At 43.2% G+C, this 19,934-nt stretch overlaps 1 protein-coding gene across 1 annotated transcript; it reads left to right on the forward strand.

Moving 5' to 3' along the window:
- The first annotated feature begins 462 nt into the window (after positions 1-462).
- EIF3F (eukaryotic translation initiation factor 3 subunit F) lies at positions 463-13,428 on the forward strand. The gene is made up of 8 exons (XM_004369613.3): positions 463-868; positions 8,034-8,104; positions 8,327-8,406; positions 9,090-9,227; positions 10,588-10,679; positions 12,115-12,251; positions 12,388-12,501; positions 13,210-13,428. Exons 1-8 carry the CDS (start codon positions 499-501, stop codon positions 13,285-13,287), a joined length of 1,080 nt encoding a protein of 359 aa, XP_004369670.1. The 5' UTR covers positions 463-498; the 3' UTR covers positions 13,288-13,428.
- Positions 13,429-19,934: the final 6,506 nt, after the last annotated feature.

Consider the following 19,934-nt stretch of genomic DNA (forward strand, 5'->3'; position numbering starts at 1 on the left):
ATCTTTGTCTTTATCCACTGATAAATACAAAGCCCCTAAAAGAGCACCTAGCACATAGTAGGCACTTAAATTGTTGAATGAACGAACTGTCCTATTGACACCTTATGATGTGGTCAAGAACAAAGCCCTAATGAGAAGTTTGACATCCATTTTCCCATTGAAGTCTGAAAACACGAATTGCGACCTTGCGCAGCTCTCTGGCTCCCTCTGGCGGCAGGTGCGCAAACTGAGTTGCATCGCTTCTCTCTCCCAGCACCATCTCAAGTTTACTCGGAACTATTTACCATTGCTTTTACGGCGTGCGCATCGGACTGAAAGCAATCAGACAAACTCCGGAAGAATTTACAAACAGAGCAGGAAATGTTAGTGCCCCGAGAAGCGTCATCCGTAACCAATAGGTGGAAAGATACAGTTCACGTGGTACATATTCAGCCTATCAAAGTCATAAAACTCTTCAACTCACTCCCTTCCGCTCTTGGCTCTTTCTCTTTCGACAAGATGGCCACACCGACTTCGCCAGCGAGTGCTTCTCCCGCCTCTCCAGCCCCAGCACCGGCTGCGGCGCCGGCTCCAGCCTCAGCCCCAACTCCGGCTCCGGCCCCGTCCCCGACTCCAGCTACTGCTCCTGCCCCTGCGTCATCCTCAGACCCGGCGGCAGCAGCGGCAACGACCGCGGCCTCAGCGCAGAGCCCGGCCTCAGTGCAAGCCCCAGCGCAGACCTCGGCGCCGCCGCCGCCTGGTCCGGCTCTCCCAGGGCCCTTCCCCGGCGGCCGCGTGGTCCGGCTGCACCCGGTGATTTTAGCTTCTATCGTGGACAGCTATGAGCGACGTAATGAGGGCGCTGCCCGCGTTATCGGGACCCTGCTGGGTGAGTGGTGAAAGAAAATCGACGTTCTCTCTTTCCTATCTCCCGTTTATTGCTCCCCCTTCTCATTAAAGCTTTCATTTTTGGCGTTCTGCCTCCTTCTCCTACCCCCATTGAGTCCTTGCTTGTCTCTCCGTCTCTTCTTTCTGCTGTAACTTATCTTCCCGAGGAACTTAAACCTCTCTTTTCTGCGGGCTTACTGTCACTTTGGGCAACAGAAAACACATCATGAGTGGTTATTATTTGTTGATAAATATTGTGTATTAAGTGATTTTATTTCCAACAGCATTTCACGTCGAGTATGATTAGCTTTAGTCTACCAAAAATGAGCTCATATGCCATCTAGCAAGTGACTAAATTGGAACTAGGATTCTTGACTCTCTAAGCCCAGTGGCCACTTTTCCCTCCCTTATCCACTGACTGGAATCCTGGTGGTGCAGTGGTTAAGCGTTCACTGCTAATCAAAGGGTCAGCAGTTCGAATCCACAAGCCGCTCTTTGGAAACCCTATGGGGCAGTTCTACTCGGTTCTGTAGGGAATGACTTAATGGCAATGGTTGTGTGTTTTGTTTTGTTTTTTTTAATAGTTTTTTTTAATCCACTGACTAAATGTCTCTGTTTTCCAGATGGTTACAAAGAAGTTTCTAACCAGCTGGCAAAGGAGTGGAGGCATCTATAAAAAGATACTCCTCCTAATATAAGTAAACCAGTTTGGCTGGAGCCCATTGAAGGTTTTATAATATCCTGCCTACCTAAACCTCTGAGCCTGCTCCTTTGTCCCTGAATCTCCCTTACTACCATCTCTGATGTGATAGACCCCATTTTCCCAGTGCTGTCTCTAGTTCTCCATTTGGACGAAAACAGTTGGATTGATCTGTTTATGATTCTGTTGGACCTTCAAATCAAAGAATAATCTTTTCCCTGCCCATGTTCCAGTTTGGAGAATAGATGTTTTATGTTAAAGTTGTTTTTAAAACTTAAAAGTTCTGAAGATGTGTTGTTAATAATAAATCTCTTTCTCTGGGGACTGCTGGTCCCACCAGATTCATTTTCATTCCATTTTATCACAGGCTTTAGACATCTACAAGATTTGTAGGCAGACACCACCAAATGTTAGCCATGTGCCTTAGGCAGATTACCCAAAGTTAGTTCCTTTGAGGGCTACTTTAGACTTAGTCATTGGTAGAACTAAATTATTAAAGAAAGCGTCTAACTCACTTCTGACACAGATGCAAAACAGCTTTACCAATGCAAAACAGCTTTACTAAGTCAGGCTTTAACCCATTGCTGGCAAGTCCATTCCGACTCATAGAAACCCTGTAGAAGAGAGTAGAACTGCCCTATAGGGTTTCCAAGGCTGTGGAAGCAGACTGCCACATCTTTCTCCTGTGGAGTGGCTGGTGTGTTCAAACTGCTCACTACAGTACTCCAAACACGCACACGCACACGCACACACACACACACACACACACACACATTCTGCTTTCTGTCTTTGTGAGTATAGCATTTGGTATTTAGAGAAACTAAATCCCTTACCTTCTAGACACAGCCATGGCTCTTCTCAAACCAAGCCTTTATGTTTATATTTGCCTTGTTACAAGTGCCATTCCTTCTGTGCCTCATTTGTTTTTTAAGGTTCTACCCACATGCCAGGTTCCTGGGACAAATATTTAGTACCAGTCTTCCATCCCATGCCCCACCCTCAACCCATTCTTAACGTAAGTATAAGAGTATTCTGTGACTGTGCCCTGCTTTGAGCTCCTGTAACAAATGATTTTTGCATCACTGACTTGGCACTCAACAGACACTGACTTAATCCTTCAGCCCCACTGTCAAGGTTTCTGAACTCTGTGGAACTATTTAACTAAAGGAACAATTCTCCACTTAAGGTTTATGCTTTAAAAAAAAAAAAACATTGCCGTCGAGTCAATTCCAACTCATAGTTACCCTGTAGGACAGAGTAGAACTGCCCCGTAGAGTTACCAAGGCTGAAATCTTTACAGAAGGAGACTGCTACATCTGTCTGCCGTGGAGAGGCTGGTAGATTTGAACTGCTGACCTTTCAGCAGCCGAGTGCTTTAACCACTGTGCCACTAGGGCACCCTGGTTTATACTTAGTGCCCCAGATATTACAGCGATTCTCTGGAAGATCCTCTTGCAGATGGAGATGATGGTACAGTGCTAGGTGTTATAGCGGCGGTGCTTATACAAGCATGAAGCATAGATCCTGCCTGCTAGGGAGTTAAAATTTTTCTGGTACATGTTAATTCAAGAAACATTTCATTTGGTTAAATGAGGTCATTAGTGCCTTTTAAGTCCTGGAAACTGTTAGATACTTCGAATTCAAAGTTTGAGAAGATGAGCTGTACTCTAACCTTAAAATGGAGAAATAATCTTATATACAAGTAATAAGAATATAGTGTGATAAGTGCTCTTAATAGAAGGGTGCTCAAAGTGCCAGGAAAATACAGAAGACTATCTTGGAAGGCTGGGAAAAGCTTTACAGAAAAGATGGCTTTTGAACTGGGCATTAAAGCAAATGTAAGAAGTGTGAAAGACCAGAGCGATAAGAGCCATCACACAAATAGACATATGCACACCCATGTTCATTCATTGCAGCATTATTCACAATAGATGGAAAAATGTTTCCAAAAAGATGGAAAACTAAATGCTCAACAGGTGAATGGATAAATTATGGTAGGTAGACACAACGGAATACTATGCAACAATAAAGAACAATGAATCAGCGAAACATCTCACAACGTGGATGAATCTGGAGGCGTTATGCTGAATGAAATAATTCAGTCACAAAAGGACAAATATTGTATGAGACCAGTATTTTAAAAAGCCAAGAAAAGGTTTATATGCACACAAAAAAACAATCTTTGATGGTTATGAGGGAGGGGGAATCACTAACTAGATAGTAGAAAAGTGTTAACTTTGGTGAAGGGTAAGACGACACACAGTATAGGGGAAGTCAGCACAGCTTGACCAAGGCAAAGTCATAGAAGCTTCCTAGACACATCCAAACACATTGAGGGACTGAGTTGCTGGGACCGAAGGCTGGGGACCATGGTCTCCGGGAACATCTAGGTCAATTGGCGTAACGGTTCATAAAGAAAATGTTTTACATCCTACTTGGATGAGTAGCGTCTGGGGTCTTAAAAGCTTGCAAGTGGCCATCTAAGATACATCGATTGGTCCCATCCCATCCGGAGCAAAGGAGAAGGAAGAAAACCAGAGACACAAGGAAAATATTAGTCCAGAGATCTAATGGACCACGTGAACCACAGCCTCCACCAGCCCGTGACCAGAAGAACTAGATGGTGCCCGGCTACCACCACCTACCACTCAGGGATCACGGTAGAGGGTCCCAGACACAGCAGGAGAAAAATGTAGAACAAAATTCTGATTCACAAAAAAAAGCCAAGTTACTGGTCTGATGGACTGGAGGAATCCCCAGAACTCTGGCCCCCAGACACCATGCTAACTCAGAATTGAAGCCACTCCCAAAGCCTACCTTTCAGCCAAAGACAAGCTTATAAAACAAACTAACACAGGTGAGGAACATGCTTCTTAGCTCAATCAAGTATATGACACCAGATGGGCAACGCCCGCCCCAAAGCAAGCTGAGAAGGCAGGAAGGGACAGGAAAACTGGATGAATAAGAAACTAATTTGTGCTGTAAACTTTCACCTAACGCACAATTTAAAAAAATGGAAGAAAAAAAAGATACACAGACTGAACATGGAAAAATGAACATGGTTCATTTGTTAAGGTGGTGGATTTTTCCCAAATTTATATTACATTATATCGATTTATATTACCATTAAAAAAAAAAAAGCGTAAGAGAGTTTGGCAAGTCCAGTATCTGAATAGTTCCTTATTCAGGGATGTAGGAAAGAGAGGAGAGGTGGCGGGCAATGAAGCTAGCAAAGTGAGGAGCCATAGTGGTATTAAATAATTACAAATGTGCAAAGTGCTGTGAAGGAGAATTACAGGGAACTATGGGAGGACAGAGCCCTGGGTGGTGTAAATGGTTAAGTGCTCTACTACTAACTGAAAGGTTGGTGGTTTGAATCCACCCAGAGGTGCTTCTGAAGAAAGGCCTGGCAGTCTGCTTCTGACAGGTCACAGCCTTAAAAACTCTATGGAGTACAGTTCTACTCTGAACACATGGGGTCGCCATGAATTGGAATCAACTCAATAGCAACTGGTTTAGTTTGGATTTTTGTGAGAGGACAGAATGACAGCCTAGCCTGCTTTGGAGTGACTCACGGGAGATCTCCCTGAGCAATAAGAATTTCATCTAAGATTGAATAGGAATTAAAGATCATTCTGGCTGCTCTGTGGAGAGTGGCTAAGAGGGAGGCAAGAGCTATGCATGGATGCCAGATGGAAAATGTTCTAGTAATTCCAAAGTGTAGGGAGTGGGAGTGGAGAGGAGCAGATGAATTGAGAGATAGGAGATAGAGTTTCTAGGACTTGGTATGAATTAGAAATGAGGGATTACAGAGAAGAAAGTATCAAGGATGACTCAGATCTCTTGTTGGGTGTGGAATTAGACAGGGATGGAATGTAGGGGTTGAATTACGTTTGGGACATGTTCCTTTGAGGTGTCTATTGAGCATCCAGGTGGAGTTACCAAGTAGAAAATTGAATATAAAGATCTGGAGTACAAAAGAGTTGTGGACAAGTACATAGATATAGGAGCTGTGTCATTGACAATATGTGCCATAGACGATATGTAAACGATTGAGCATGGCTATGTTTCCGTAAAACTTTATTTACAAGAAGAGTGGCAGGGCCTGACCTAGGGAAGGAATGTAGAATGAGAAGATAGGAGACCTCAGAACCCTGGAAATTTGAGAAGTCAGAGGTGGAGTAGACATCAAAGAAGACTGAAAAGATACAGCCAGAAAAGTAGGAAGAAAACTAGGAGAGACTGGTGTCGTGGAAGCTTAGGGAAAAGAAAATTTCAAGATGGAAACGGGGTGGGGTCAAGTCTGTTAAGTGCTAACGAGAAGTCTAATAAGAAAGAGTGCGTATCCTTTGGGTTTTGGAACATACTTTCAGCTAAGGGAAAGAAAGCATAGTGAAGTAGAATTGGACATTCACTAGGGGGTATAGGCCACATTGTGATCTGTGGTGGATAGGGAAGCGCTTGGAAGTCTGGGTTGGGAAGTGCCAGTAGATTAGAAGATAACGGAGAAGTCAAGTCACTGTTGGTCTTAGTGAGGTCAGGAAGCAAATGTAGTGGGAGTAAATGTGTCAGAACTAGGAGGATAGAAGGTTGTGGTAAAGATTGACATTTAAAGTTCACAGGTAGAAGGGTTTCTGGATGATGATAGAGTTAAGGCTGTGATCACAGGACCAGATGACTAAAGGGAGGTACAGGTGAAGCTTCCTAAAATTGTGGTCAGAATTTGAGACTAGGCTATTAGGTGATCTGTATGGACAGTATTAGAATCTTCAGGTAGCTCTGCAGATTAATTTACAGGAAGAAAATCTCAAAACCAAACCCATTGCTGTCATGTTGATTCCGACTCAGAGCAACCCTCTAGGACAGAGTAGAACTGCTCCATAGGGTTCCCAATGCTGGAATATTTACGGAAGCAGGCTGTCGCATCTTTCTCCCATGGAGTGGCTGGTGGGTTCAGACCACCACCTTTTCAGTTAGCAGCCCACCGCTGTGCCACCAGGGCTCCTTGAGACTGAAAAATCAAGGTCATAAAATACTGTATGATCACACTTATGTGAAATAGGCAAATATATAGAGACCAAAATTTATTAGTGGTTACCAGGGATGGGAGGGAGGGGGAAAGGAGGAGTTTTGCTTAGGGGACAATGAGTTTCTGTTAGTGGTGGTAGAATAATTTAGAAATAGATAGGGGTGATGATTGCACAATGTGGTGAACATAATCAGTGTCACTGAATTGTATGTGTAAAAAATGTTGAATTGATAAATGTTCTGTTATATATGTTTTTACCAAAATTATATATATATATGTGTGTGTGTATATATATGTACATGTACAATTGAACATTTCATGGGATTTGGTTCCTTGATTTGAAGGTTTAGGGTCATGGTTACATGGGACATCCCAGTTAATTGGCCTAATAATGTGTTTAGTGCTTCTATTCTATCTCCTAATTTGTTGTGTAGTGCCTGGGATCTAAAAAGCTTGCGAATGGCCATCCAAGGCACAACAATTGGTCTCTGTTCACCTGGAGCAACAGAGGAAGAAGGAGAGTCAGGAATAGGAGGAGGATATGGAATGTGTGGCTAATTGCATCCATAAACAACTGCCTCCTTTGCTGTGAGACCAGAAGAACTAGATGGTGCGCGACTACCATTACTGAACATTTTGATAAAAGATTCCATAGAAGAATCCTGATCAAGAGAGGGGAAGTGCAGAACAGAATTTCAAATTCTCATGGACTCCGGACCTTCTGGAGCCGTGGAGGGTGGATGAACCCCGAAACTATTGCCCTGAGATTATCTTTAAACTTTAAACAAAAATATCCCCTGAAGTCTTCTTAAAACAAGATAATAGGTTAGCTTAACTAGTAAAAAATGTCTGTCTTGAGCGTTATGCTCTTTTAAGAACTATATGGGATCAAATTAACAGCAACTCAAAAGATTTGGGGGCAGTGAGTTTATGTTAATGAGGAATGAACAGCTTAGAATAGGAGGGTGAGAATAGTTGCACAACTCAAAGAATGTAATTAATGTCACTAAATTGTACGTGTGGAAACTGTTGAATTGGTGTACATTTTGCTGTGTATATTCTCATCAACCACAAAATAAATAAAATTTAGGGGGAAAAATACATATATATCAAGGTCATAGAGTGAAGGTCTGGAATAGGGCTGGTAGTGGAAAGTAGCAGACAAAAGGAGACCCTGTGAAGGAAGACTAGACCCTATTTGGTAATGTTTACAGGAAGGAGTTGGCAATTGCTCCAAGGTTTCAGTTCTTTGGAGAATACTGGTCTCCTTGATGCACGTGGCTAAGGTTGGAACTAGTGAGTTCAGTGTGGTGTTTTGAAGAGTGGACTTTGACTTTCAGTGTGGACTTTGAAGAGACCTCCTAAAGCATTTTGAAAGTAGTTGGAGGCCGTTTGGAGCCCTAGGATTACATAACACATGAACAATTTTCTTTACAGGAACTGTTGACAAGCACTCAGTGGAAGTTACCAATTGCTTCTCAGTGCCTCACAATGAGTCTGAAGATGAGGTGAGTAGTTATCTGGGCTGCCCTCTCTAGTCTCTAGCTGTTCATTTGCTGGGCTCCTTTGTACCATATGTGGTGCTCATAAGTGGAGCTCCTTCAGCCCAAGGAGCTTTGTTCCATTTGTATGGTGCTTGTCCTGGGCCTGTTCTCTCTGCTGGGGGTGGCCTATCTATTTTCTCTATAGGCTTCTGGCTTCTTAGCTTCTTTTCCTGTCTTCCTTCTTAGGTGGCTGTTGACATGGAATTTGCCAAGAACATGTATGAATTGCACAAGAAAGTTTCTCCAAATGAGCTCATCCTGGGCTGGTAAGTTGAGGAGGGAAATGGAAAGTCTCCCAGTGATTGCTAAGGTGTCCTTCCACCAGACTCGTATTAGAAGTATGTTACCTCACCCCAGTACCAACCAGTTGCCATTGAGTTGATTCGAACTCATGGTTATCCCATGTGTGTCCGAATAGAACATGGACAAAATAGTCCATAGAGTTTTCAATGGCTGTGATCTTTTCAGTGGCTGTGAAGTAGGTCACCAGGCCTTTCTTCTGAGGCACCTCTGGGTGGACTCAAACCTCCAACCTTTTGATTAGCAGCCAAGCATGTTAACCATTTGCACTGCCCAGGGACTCCATATTACTTCAAGGAACTATGACTTTAGTATGTTTTGCTGGCAGGTCTGATCCTTGTGAAGCCAAGAACATTTATTTTGAATTGTAGCTTATACTGAACAGATCTTTTTGCCTTACTGGTGATTAGCGATTTTTCGAGAACTCTACATCAGCCTTTTACTTGATTTGTATGGTTTACAGTGTGAGGAGAGAATACTAGCATTTATAACACTATTGTTTTTGGCATTTGGGGTGTCAGTGGGAATTGCTCTTATTGGAGTGTGAGATATCTGGAGACACCCGTACCGCCACCACCAGTTTGGCATTTATGTCACATGTAGACATGAGTCCATTTGTTGACCTCCATAACTATGTTCTATTTTCCAGGTATGCTACAGGCCATGACATCACAGAGCACTCTGTGCTGATCCATGAGTACTACAGCCGAGAGGCCCCCAACCCTATTCACCTCACTGTGGACACAAGCCTCCAAAATGGCCGCATGAGCATCAAGGCCTATGTCAGGTGACCACAGTCTTGGGCCACAAGGGCACGAAAGACTATCTAGTTTAGCCTGGATAACTCCCCCTACCCCTCCACCCCCTCACCCCAAGCAAATTGAATTCCTTCAGTGTATAATTCAACTGCCTTCTAAGGAAGCCCATTTCTTGTCTCTCAACAGTTACCGTAAGAAAGGTTTTACCTTGAAACAAAATCTGTCCCTGTAATTTCCACTCACTGATGCTTAGTTCTACCTCAAGCTTCTACTTATCACTCTTAACCACTTTCAGATGACAGCCCTTTAGATATTTGAGGAAGCTATCAGTTTCTTTCATGTCATCTTTTCTAGAAGCTAGATAACTCACAGTTGATCCTTATATGGTACTCTTCATGATTCTCCACCATGTTCTATTGCTTTCCTGAGCTACCCCTTAGTTCATCATTATCCCTAGAACTGAGCATAGTACTCGGAGTAGTACAGATTAAAGGAAGACTGTCCTTATTTTGAGGGCATCTATTAACTCAAGGTTGAGTGGCAGTAATATTTGACACATTGAGCTTGCTGGCAGTTAAAACTTCAGTTGATGGGGGATGTTGAGAAAGGTCCTAGTGGCATGCTGAAGAAGGTGCTGCTGTGGGAGTTGAAGGATTATATCTTCCCATTATGATGAAGGCATCCGTTAGCGCATCTCTTATACTGTTGAATTTTGTATTGTTTCTGTGTCTGATACTAACGTAGCACATTAATTATCATATATAAGACAAATACGGAGGATGCCAAGTCCTTGTGGGCTGTAGCAGTAAGCCCTGGCTATTGCCTGATTTCTTACATAAAGACACCTCAAAATTGACTTAGAAGTGTGTGGTTGACTTAGTAAACACACTCATCATTAGTGAGATTATTTATAGCCCCCAATCCAGTAGTGTTGGTGGGCAGGAGCCATGTTTTTTCATTATGTGAACCAAGGTATTAATGAAGGGCTCGATCCCAGAAAAGACACACCCCTATCTCTTCTTTCCATGAGATTGATGTATAGACAGCCAGCTCCATAGGGAAATCCAGTCCTCTGACCTGCTCACCACCAAGATTGTACAGTATATGAAGTAATCCTCTAAAAGTTACCAGGCAAGGACTGAAAGCTGAGTCCCCTCTCATAGGCCAAGGGTTTGTTGTGTGGAATGAGGTAAGGGGAAAAAGTGACTTTCATTCCCACGAGACCTCTAGGGTTCAGGTGGCCTCAGCCTTCTTATCTCGGAACCTTGGAAGCCATACTCGTGCCTCCATACTCTTACTTCTCACTGTGGTGCTGCTTTTCCAGCCTAGACTAGGCGTGGAAACCCTCTCTCAAGGGCATTTGTTTACCTTTACCTTCTCTCTCCCCAGCACTTTAATGGGTGTCCCTGGGAGGACCATGGGGGTGATGTTCACACCTCTGACAGTGAAATATGCCTATTATGACACCGAACGCATTGGAGGTAAGTAGCCTTCCCAGACCCTCCTCAGAGGTCTCTGGCATTTTGTGGGGAGGAAGTGGCTGCTCTGTGAAAGGATGGAGGGCCTTGGGTAGTTTAAAGCAGACAAGGAATATAGCGCTTATTAACCCTGTGTGATTGCGAAGATAGAAAGGCCTACCAGTGTCTCCAGCCCTATTTCTTAAAAGTAAACTTTCTCTTCCTGTTAGGGAGGACATTGTCGTGAAGACAAGTTAATTTTTCAGATACTAATGTTTTAGCAGATTGAGATTTTCTAGCAGCTGCGTATGAGTTGATGTCTCCAACTTTACTACATCTTTTTTCTGCCAGTGATGTGGCCCATACTAGGAAAGGATTGATTTTATCCTGTACTGTGGCAGGCTCTTTTCTTTGAAGACTACAGTCTGAAGAGCACAACAAACAGTGTGTTTGGTAAATGTATTCACCAATGTTTACTTCAGGCCTATTTATTTCCCATACACTGTGCTGGTGCAGTCCTTCTCAGTCTATCCTGACTCATTAGTCTGTCATATGTTGTGAGGGGTCTAGCAGAGGGTTTGCTATTAAATTAATGGCTTATAATTACTCGTTTCTACAAATCCCTTTCCCGTCATGTCACAGTTATACTTAAGTCTGCTTCTTATGTAGAAGTGAGGGGGCTTTTTTCTCCCTTCTTTTCAGAGGTCAGTTTAAATCCCTTTTATTCATATTAGCCTGTCTCCTAACCAGGTGCCTTCTCCCTAGTCCTTGTGAGACCCTCAAGATATTACATCAGGTGTGATCAAGGTTTACATGAAAATGACTCACACTGGGCCCTCATAGCAGTAGTGGGAATGGAGGAGGTTCAGAGACAAAACAGATTCCCAGTGAATGTGTTTGAATGTGGATGCTGGGCTCCTGAGGCAAAGTGAGGGAGAGCAAACTCTGTGTTTAAGTAGGGTATGTTCAACCCTGGCCGTATATGAGAGGTTTCTGTGGCACTTGTGCTTAATACAGGTACCAGAGTCCCACTGCCAGAATTCTGATTTTATAGATCACGATTGGGACCCAGAGTTTATTGCATTTTTTTTTTAAGTCTGTGAATGATTCTGCATTAGGATTCAGGAATAGGAGTTATTGTAAGGCTTGTATTGATTAGAAGTCACAGTCATTCTCCTGTGTAAAGGGAATTCTTCGAGAAATTGTTAGAGGTGGGAAATTATCAGCACCAGAGGCTATGTGGCCATTCATAGGATACCAAAATCAAAGATTAACATAGCACTAGATGAAGGAGCTGGCTCTACCAGGAGGAAGGAAAGCTGTAAGGGCAGAGCAGTGAATTTGGGAAGCTGAATGAGTCCAAAGGGAGGGTGGCAAGAGTCAGAAGGGCTAGATAGAGACCATCTCCTTCATGATGGGATGACTTGGTTTCCTGTGTCTCTTCACAACACCCCCACAGTTGACCTGATTATGAAGACCTGTTTCAGCCCCAACCGGGTTATCGGACTGTCAAGTGACTTGCAGCAGGTCGGAGGGGCGTCAGCTCGCATCCAGGATGCCCTAAGCACAGTATTGCAGTATGCAGAGGATGTACTGGTAAGGAGGGCAGAGGGAAAACAAAGGGGAGGGCACAGATCTCCACTCCAGGGTCACTGAAGGATGTGCTGGTGAATGACAGTCCTCTCAATGGTAAGAATTAACTGCCTCGTTGAATCTTTGTTTTGATGTTCAGTCTGGAAAGGTGTCAGCTGACAATACTGTGGGCCGCTTCTTGATGAGCCTGGTTAACCAAGTACCCAAAATCGTTCCTGATGACTTCGAGACCATGCTCAACAGCAACATCAATGTGAGTGCTACACCTGGGCCTCTGGGAGCCTGGGTCCTGCCCCCCACCTCATCACTTCGACAGGAACATGAAGGAGGCTAGGGAGGTGGGTGGGATGGTCTGGAGTAGAATAGAGGAAGCAGGCTTCACCTTCAGCACCCTTGCAGTCCAGGTTGGGAGGAAGGATGAGATAGTGCCCACCTTCAGGAGATTCCCTTCCTTCTTTCTTGATTTCATTGTCTCAGGTACTATTGATACTACTCTGACTTGTTACTTATATTCATGACTGGGAAAAAAGAAACCATTACCGTCGAGTCGATTCCAACTCATAGCATGGCCCTGTAAGACAGAGTAGAACTGCCCCATAGGGTTTCCAGGGAGCGGCTGGCGGATTCGAACTGCTGACCTTTTGATTAACAGCCGTAGTTAGAGGTGCATGAAAATACGATTTTTTATTTTTCCCATCTTGAGTTCACAGACCCCCTGTATTCTATCTTTGGATCTCAGCTTAAGAACCCCTAGTCTATAAGGGTAACAGTATTGATGAGAAAGTGTTCTCAAGCATTTCCTTCCTTCCCGTCTTCCGTCTTTGACTCTTGCTCGGTCTCACCCAGCTGTTGTTTATCCAGAACAGTCCTCACTCTCAGTGACCACCGTGGAGCTGGCCAGGACCAGATTTTCTGGTCCCTTTCCACCCAGCCACTCACTCATGGATTCTTTCTCTTCCAGGATCTGCTAATGGTGACCTACCTGGCCAATCTTACACAGTCACAGATTGCCCTCAATGAGAAACTTGTAAACCTGTGAATGGGCCCCAAGCAGCACTCCTGCCAGTCTGGGCCCCAACCCTGGGACTCAGAATGGAGTCAAGTCTTTGTGGTCTTGAGTCACACTGAATCAGGCAACTGATCTGTGACTCTAAATAAACATAGCCTACCTTTTGTAAATGAACGCCATCTTATGTGAGTTTATTGGTGGGTGGAAGGGAGAGAACTGTCGTAGAGCTCAGGCAGAAACCAGGTAGTGAGTATTCTGGGTAAAAGCTAGGTGTGTGTTTGGCATGATGGGTATCAAGAGGAACACCCATAGCCCAAGCCACCTTAGTTTCACCTGACCCCAGACCTGACAGCCTTTTCTTTTTCTGTACCCTCTTTTGCCTATGATGAGATCAGGCTGGACTTCTAAAAAAAATTTTTTTTTGTCACTTCTCCTTAGCATCTTACATGGATGACAGTACAAAGGGTTGCCTTACAAAGTAAGTGCTAGCGAGTGAGAGGAGAGAAAAGAAGGGTATGGAGACAGATTTCCATCCTGTGATGCTTGAGTACATGCTGTAAAAAGACAACCCTCTCCAGGTGGGAATTAACTGTGCTTTGCCAGTTTTTTATTTTGGTTTTCAATCTGGAAAGTTGCCCACGGACAATACTGTTGACCGTCATTTCATGACAGGTCATGTGGCTTCCACAGGGAATAAAAATAGGACTCCATGGAGAGAAAATAGAGAATTGGATGCTTAATCTGAACTAAAAGCTTGTGGTCAGTGGTCATGTCCTAAAGTATTTGAGTAGTAGAATGAAGCTGTTTGCCTCTGTGTTTTAGGGAGGCAGAACTAGGATCTATGGGTAAAACTTAAAGAGATCTCCCTGTTGTTGTTGTGTGCCGTCGAGTCAATTCCAACTCACAGTGGCCCTGTAGAAGTGGCGTGGAACTGCCCCGTAGGGTTTCCTAGGCTGAAATCTTTACAGGAGCAGATTGCCAGGTCTTTTTCTCCTGCAGAGTGGTTGGTGGGTTCAAACCACTGACCTTTCAGTTAGAAGCCAAGTGCTTAACATTGCGCCACCAGGGCTTTAATATTTTCCTAAAACCTCAGAAAATTGTCGGGCACTTTTAACTTAAGAGCAGCGTCAAGTGATGTCAAGGTTAGCCGATGGTTGTGTCTAAGCAGAGACTAGATGGCATTTCCTAGGGATCTTGTTAGGGTAGAACATTGGCCTTTGTGACCTCAAGCATCCCTTTTCATCTAAGACCTTGGAATTCTACCTGGGCACTGTAGGATGTCTTAGATTAAGAAAGAAAATCTTTCTTTATGACTGAGGAGTGTATTGTATATTGAAGTGAAAAGGCAGAATGAAGGCAACTGTGGGAAGCAGAAAGGCCTGGATCTTAATTAGGGTTCTAAGATATGTAACCTTGTTGTTGTTGTTTTGGGTGCCATTGAGTCAATTCCAACTCATAGTGACCCTATGTACGACAGAACGAAACACTGCCCAGTCCTTTGCCATTCTCAAAATCATTGTTATGCTTAAGCCCATTGTTGCAGCCACTGTGTCAATCCATCTTCTTGAGGGTCTTCCTCTTTTTCGCTGACCCTCTACCAAGTGTGATGTCCTTTTCCAGGGACTGATCCCTCCTGACAACATGTCTAAAATATGTGAGACATAGTCTCGCCATCCTTCTAAGGAGCATTCTGGTTGTACTTCTTCCAAGACAGCTTCGTTCATTATTTTGGCAGTCCGTGGTGTATTCAATATTCTTTGCTAACACCACAATTCAGAGGCGTCAGTTCTTGTTTGGTCTTCCTTATTCATTGTCCAGCTTTTGCATATGCATATGAGGCAGTTGAGAACACCACGGCCTAGGTCAGGCGCACCTTAGTCCTCAAAGTGACACCTTAGCTTTTTAACACTTTAAAGAGGTCTTTTGCAGCAAATTTGCCCAATGCCATATGTCGTATGACTGTTGCTTCCATGGGCCTTGATTGTGGATCCAAGTAAAATGAAATCCTTGACAACTTCAGTCTTTTCTCTGTTTATCATGATGTTGTTTATTGGTCCAGTTGTGAAGATTTTTGTTTTCTTTATGTTGAGGTGTAATCCATACTGAAGGTTGTAGTCTTTGATCTTCAAGTCCGCTTTCAGCAAACAAAGTTGTGTCATCGGCATATCGCAGGTTGTTAGTGAGTCTTCCTCCAATCCTAACACCACATTCTTCTTAAAACATAAGGACATAGAAAGTTGAAAGGAATAGTATGGAGAGAAAATATGTAACAAGCATGTACTCATCAAAAGAAAGTGGATTTAGCTATATTAGACAAATTAGACTTCAAAATGAAAGTATTACATTATAGAGCTGAACTTTCCAATACAGTAGCCTGTAATAAAGAGTCTGGCTCCATTTTTTGATGTTTGACTTCTGACGGCTGTTAAGCCTTACTCCTCTCACCTTCCCCTTCTGTCCCAAATCTGAGCAAATTGATAAGAAAGCCTGGGTGTGCCCTCCTTTGGTTCAAATCACACAAGCCCCCTCCAGTGTATAGGAACCTTCACCCTGACCCGAACCCCTACGATAGTAAAAATCTCATGTTTATATACCTTTTCAAAAGACAGTAAATATTTACAATGTGAAAAAACAAACACAAAACAGTACCTTACAACATGCAAGAAAATGATAAACTCAGGATATTGACTAATTCTGAAGGAAGGAGAGGGAATGATATTGGCAAGGGATACAAAGTGGTTTCGATTATATCTGTAATGACTTCTTTAAAAAGTAGAAGTAGAAAAGATATGGAACAAATGTGACAATATTAAGTCTTTATAAAACTCAGTAATGGATACATAGATTTGTTAAATTATTTTCCATAATTTTCTGTAAGCTTATAATATTTTAAAAATTGAGAGGGTTGATCTTTGAACAAAATGTATTAATTTATGATATTCCCAGAAAGTTGGACTACCACATGGATTTCCATTTTTATGTGAAATGGCTCAGAAATTAACTAGGGCTCACTACGTCTCTATTTCCAGGGAGTGTGCCATCATAAGGCTGGCCCCCTATGCCCCAGCCCCCCTCCGCTTCCCATCTTTTTACCTCCATCCTCACCCACTCCCAGTTCAACCTCCTGAGAAGTATTTTAGGCCCAGGGTGCAAAACGCAGTCTCCACCCCTTTTCCTGAGAGGCTGCTCAGAACCCGGTACAGGGAAGAGAGGCTTTGGCCCTCTTCAGAAGCATGGGACCCTTACCACCTATCTGTCAGGAAGCTTACTTTCTTCAAATCAATTGCAGTAAAAAAAAAAAAAAAAAAAAAAAAAAGACCTCTTCTCTGGAGTTGAACTGCACAGGAGTTCAGAGGAGTCATTAGAGAAGACCTTCACTGAGGAGATGAAACTAAACCCCTGGAATGGGCGTTGAGCATCTTTTCATGTGCTTGTTGGCCTTTTGTATTTTTTCTTTGGTGAAATGTCTATTCAAATAAACTAAGATGTTTATAAATAATTACCACTACCTCTTTTTTTCTGAGAGTTTCTGAGATCTGGCTCCTGTTTTCACCAATTAATAGTTTGATTTGGTAACTATTTGCATCTCCGTGAAATCCTTTCTTAATTCAGACTGTCCTCTTGTGGCTACCTACTCTGGTGTCATAGAAAAATTACCCTCTTTAATCCTGTTGAAGGCAAAAATAACAATATTCCCAAAACTTCCTATAGCAAGTCTGTTTCCAAGAGATGTTAATCTTTCACTTCTCCAAAGAAAGAATCTGCCTGTTTCAGATAGTCCTTGAAAATTCAGGAAATCCATCTGCCTCCACCCTGCTTATCCAGGTCACAGTTTTTAGCACACAACAGTTTCCACATCCTATTCTTAATACTTTAGCCCTGGACTTTGCCAGCATTTTTGAGAATGTCTGGACTGCTCATTCTTGCTTTAGGACTCGGATCTCAGCTCAGCCTCAGTTATTCCTCAACTTTTAATGAGCCTACACCAACATTTCCCACAGACTGGCCCAGATATCTCTCTCTCTCTCGGATTTCTAGCATGTATAGCAAAGACATTTCTATTCTGCTACATTCGACTTTAGCCCTATCTAGAGGTAGCATTTCCAGAATTCACTGCCCTAGATTCATGGAGCTGGCCTCACTACTTGGAGCTTCAAGGAATCAGTTCTTACTGTAAGTTTACTTGGCACAGCCTGTAATAATGACATGAGTTCTGAGCCTATATGATAAGCACATACTAGCCATAGTCAGCATTTCCAGGAATATTCAAATATGACCCAAGTTATTTAGGATAGGAATCCAGTTTCTGGAACTGACTTGCTTCTCGTTGTAATGTCTAGGAATCCATTCATGCCTGGTAATGCAAGTCCTTATAGGGCAAAAAAGGTCCAGTTGTCTGACTTTTCCCCAGTGAGGTCTCCCAGAAGGGAAAGCAGCTGCCTCTTATGTTGATCTAGGTCTGTTTGTAATGTTTGGTCTGATCCATCCTGGTCTGTCAGTCTTGTAATGGTACCTGTTGTCTCATCAGGGTCTGCCAACCCTCTGCTTATGTTTCTCTCTTGATGGTGGTCTGTCAGTTTTAACAATGATCTCTGTGCCCTGGGGTAATGGTTCTTCTGTCTAAGATAATAGGCCATCGGATCCATAAGGAGCACTACTCTATGCCTGAGGTTTTCTGAGCCATGGCCACTAGGGGTCTCCTGTACACCACTTAAATGCCTCTGGTTACCAATAACCACATTCCTTTAGTTCCTGAGCAATTTCCAAAGGGCCTGGCCCAGAAGAGGCACTTTCAGCTTGGGAAGGACCAGGATAGTGCAAAATGAGTCACCAGATCCTCTAGTGATACTTCTCTTGGCCACCTCTTGAGCCACAAAGCGACGACACCAAAGCATCTTCCTTTATCTGCACCTGAAAATCACCCCAAATAAACACAATCTGTTTCAAAACTTGCTCTGGTAACATACTTTCAAGTAAATCTCCTAGGGTGCACCCCCTTTCCAATCAGATTGTCATCTATATCACCTTCTAGACAGAAATGCTGGAGCTTCCACTGATCAAGAGAAGCCCTAGTCCAGGCCCTGATCACCAAATGAGGTGTTTGCAGCTTTCCATCCAGAGAAGGGGTGGTGCCAGAGGTAGTATATGGTCCAGGGGTCCCTCGGACCACTGGCCTCTACACTGGGTACTGGAGCCTTAGGGTGAGTGAGGGGCCCTCACTAAATTCAGTACTTCAGGTATTCCCTTTCTCCAGTATACAGTTAGTCTAGGCTATGGTCATGGGCTCCTTAGGGAAGAATTGAAGGACCATTTATTTTATATTTACTTGCAGTAGAATTATAAATTTATTTCTCAAGGCAGCCTGGCTTCTTTAATTAATGGGCTTGAGTCTGAGAACTAGCTTAGATTAGGAAGCTGGGTAAAGGATTGCGATTTTTCATTGGGATGGCTGACATCAGCCGCCTCACCAGCTCTAATTTTTTTTTTAGTTATACACTTAAAGCAACTTCCTAGTCAACTGCTTACTATCAAAGCACTTCGGTTTCCATTCCAGTCTTACTGCCAGTTATGATAATATGTCCACCTTGCCTCCAACAGTAAAGGGCCCCCACCTAGCCTCCTAGATGCTTCCAGAACCATATCATTTACTTTATAGAGTCCAGTTCTGTATTGGCATCTGTCAATTCTGACCTATAGAAGACAGCCACCTAAACTTCTCAAGGATGCTGGTGCCACAATCACAAGATTCTTTATTGTCATAGTGAAGGGCATGTAGTCTGGGCCCTTGCAGGGAATATAAATAGGTAGTGGGTTCCCTGGTCTCATATAATAAATCCATTCCAACATGCCTACCTCCCAGAGCCTCTTGACACTCAATAAATTGCCAAGGTGGTGCCTATCTTGGGTTGGTTTCCCCTAAAGTAGACCCTGAAATGAATACAAATGTGTTGTTGTTAAGTGCCATCGAATCAGTTCTGACTCATAGCGAACCTGTGTACAACAGAATGAAACACTGCCTGGTCCTGTGCCATCCTCACAATCATTGCTGTGTTTGAGCCCATTGTTGCAGCCACTGTGTCAATCCATCTTGTTGAGGGCCTTCCTCTTTTTCTCTGACCCTCTGCTTTAGCAAGCATGATGTCCTTCTCCATGGGCTGGTCCCTCCTGATAACATGTCTGAAGTATGTAAGATGAGGTTTTGCCATCCTTGCTTCTGAGGAGCATTCTGGCTATACTTCTTCCAAGACAGATTTGTTCATTCTTCTGGCAGTCCATGGTATATTCGGTATTCTCTGCCAACACCGTAATTCAAGGGCATCAGTTCTTCTTTGGTCTTCCTTATTCATTGTCCATCTTTCACATGCATATGAGGTGATTGAAAATAGCATGACTTGAGTCAGGTGCACCTTAGTCCTCAAAGTGACATCTTTGCTTTTTTAACACTTTAAAGAGGTCTTTTGCAGCAGATTTGCCAAATGCAATATGTGGTTTGATTTCTTGACTGCTGCTTCCATGGGCATTGATTGTGGATTTAAGTAAAATGAAATCCTTGACAACTTCAGTCTTTTCTCCATTTATCATAATGTTGTGAGGATTTTTGTTTTCTTTATGTTGAGGTGTAATCCATACTGAAGGCTGTAGTCTTTGATCTTCATCAGTAAGTGCTTCAAGTCCTC

The sequence above is a fragment of the Trichechus manatus genome, unplaced genomic scaffold (assembly GCF_000243295.1).
Source record: "Trichechus manatus latirostris isolate Lorelei unplaced genomic scaffold, TriManLat1.0 scaffold00006, whole genome shotgun sequence".
Taxonomy (NCBI): Eukaryota; Metazoa; Chordata; class Mammalia; order Sirenia; family Trichechidae; genus Trichechus; species Trichechus manatus.

Bases quoted from the DNA above. Each gene is read 5' to 3' on its own strand.
- EIF3F (XM_004369613.3), top strand. From the start codon at position 499: ATGGCCACACCGACTTCGCCAGCGAGTGCTTCTCCCGCCTCTCCAGCC. The intron at 8,105-8,326 runs GTGAGTAGTTAT...CTTCCTTCTTAG, and splicing joins ACAATGAGTCTGAAGATGAG to GTGGCTGTTGACATGGAATT. The intron at 10,680-12,114 runs GTAAGTAGCCTT...ACACCCCCACAG, and splicing joins TGACACCGAACGCATTGGAG to TTGACCTGATTATGAAGACC.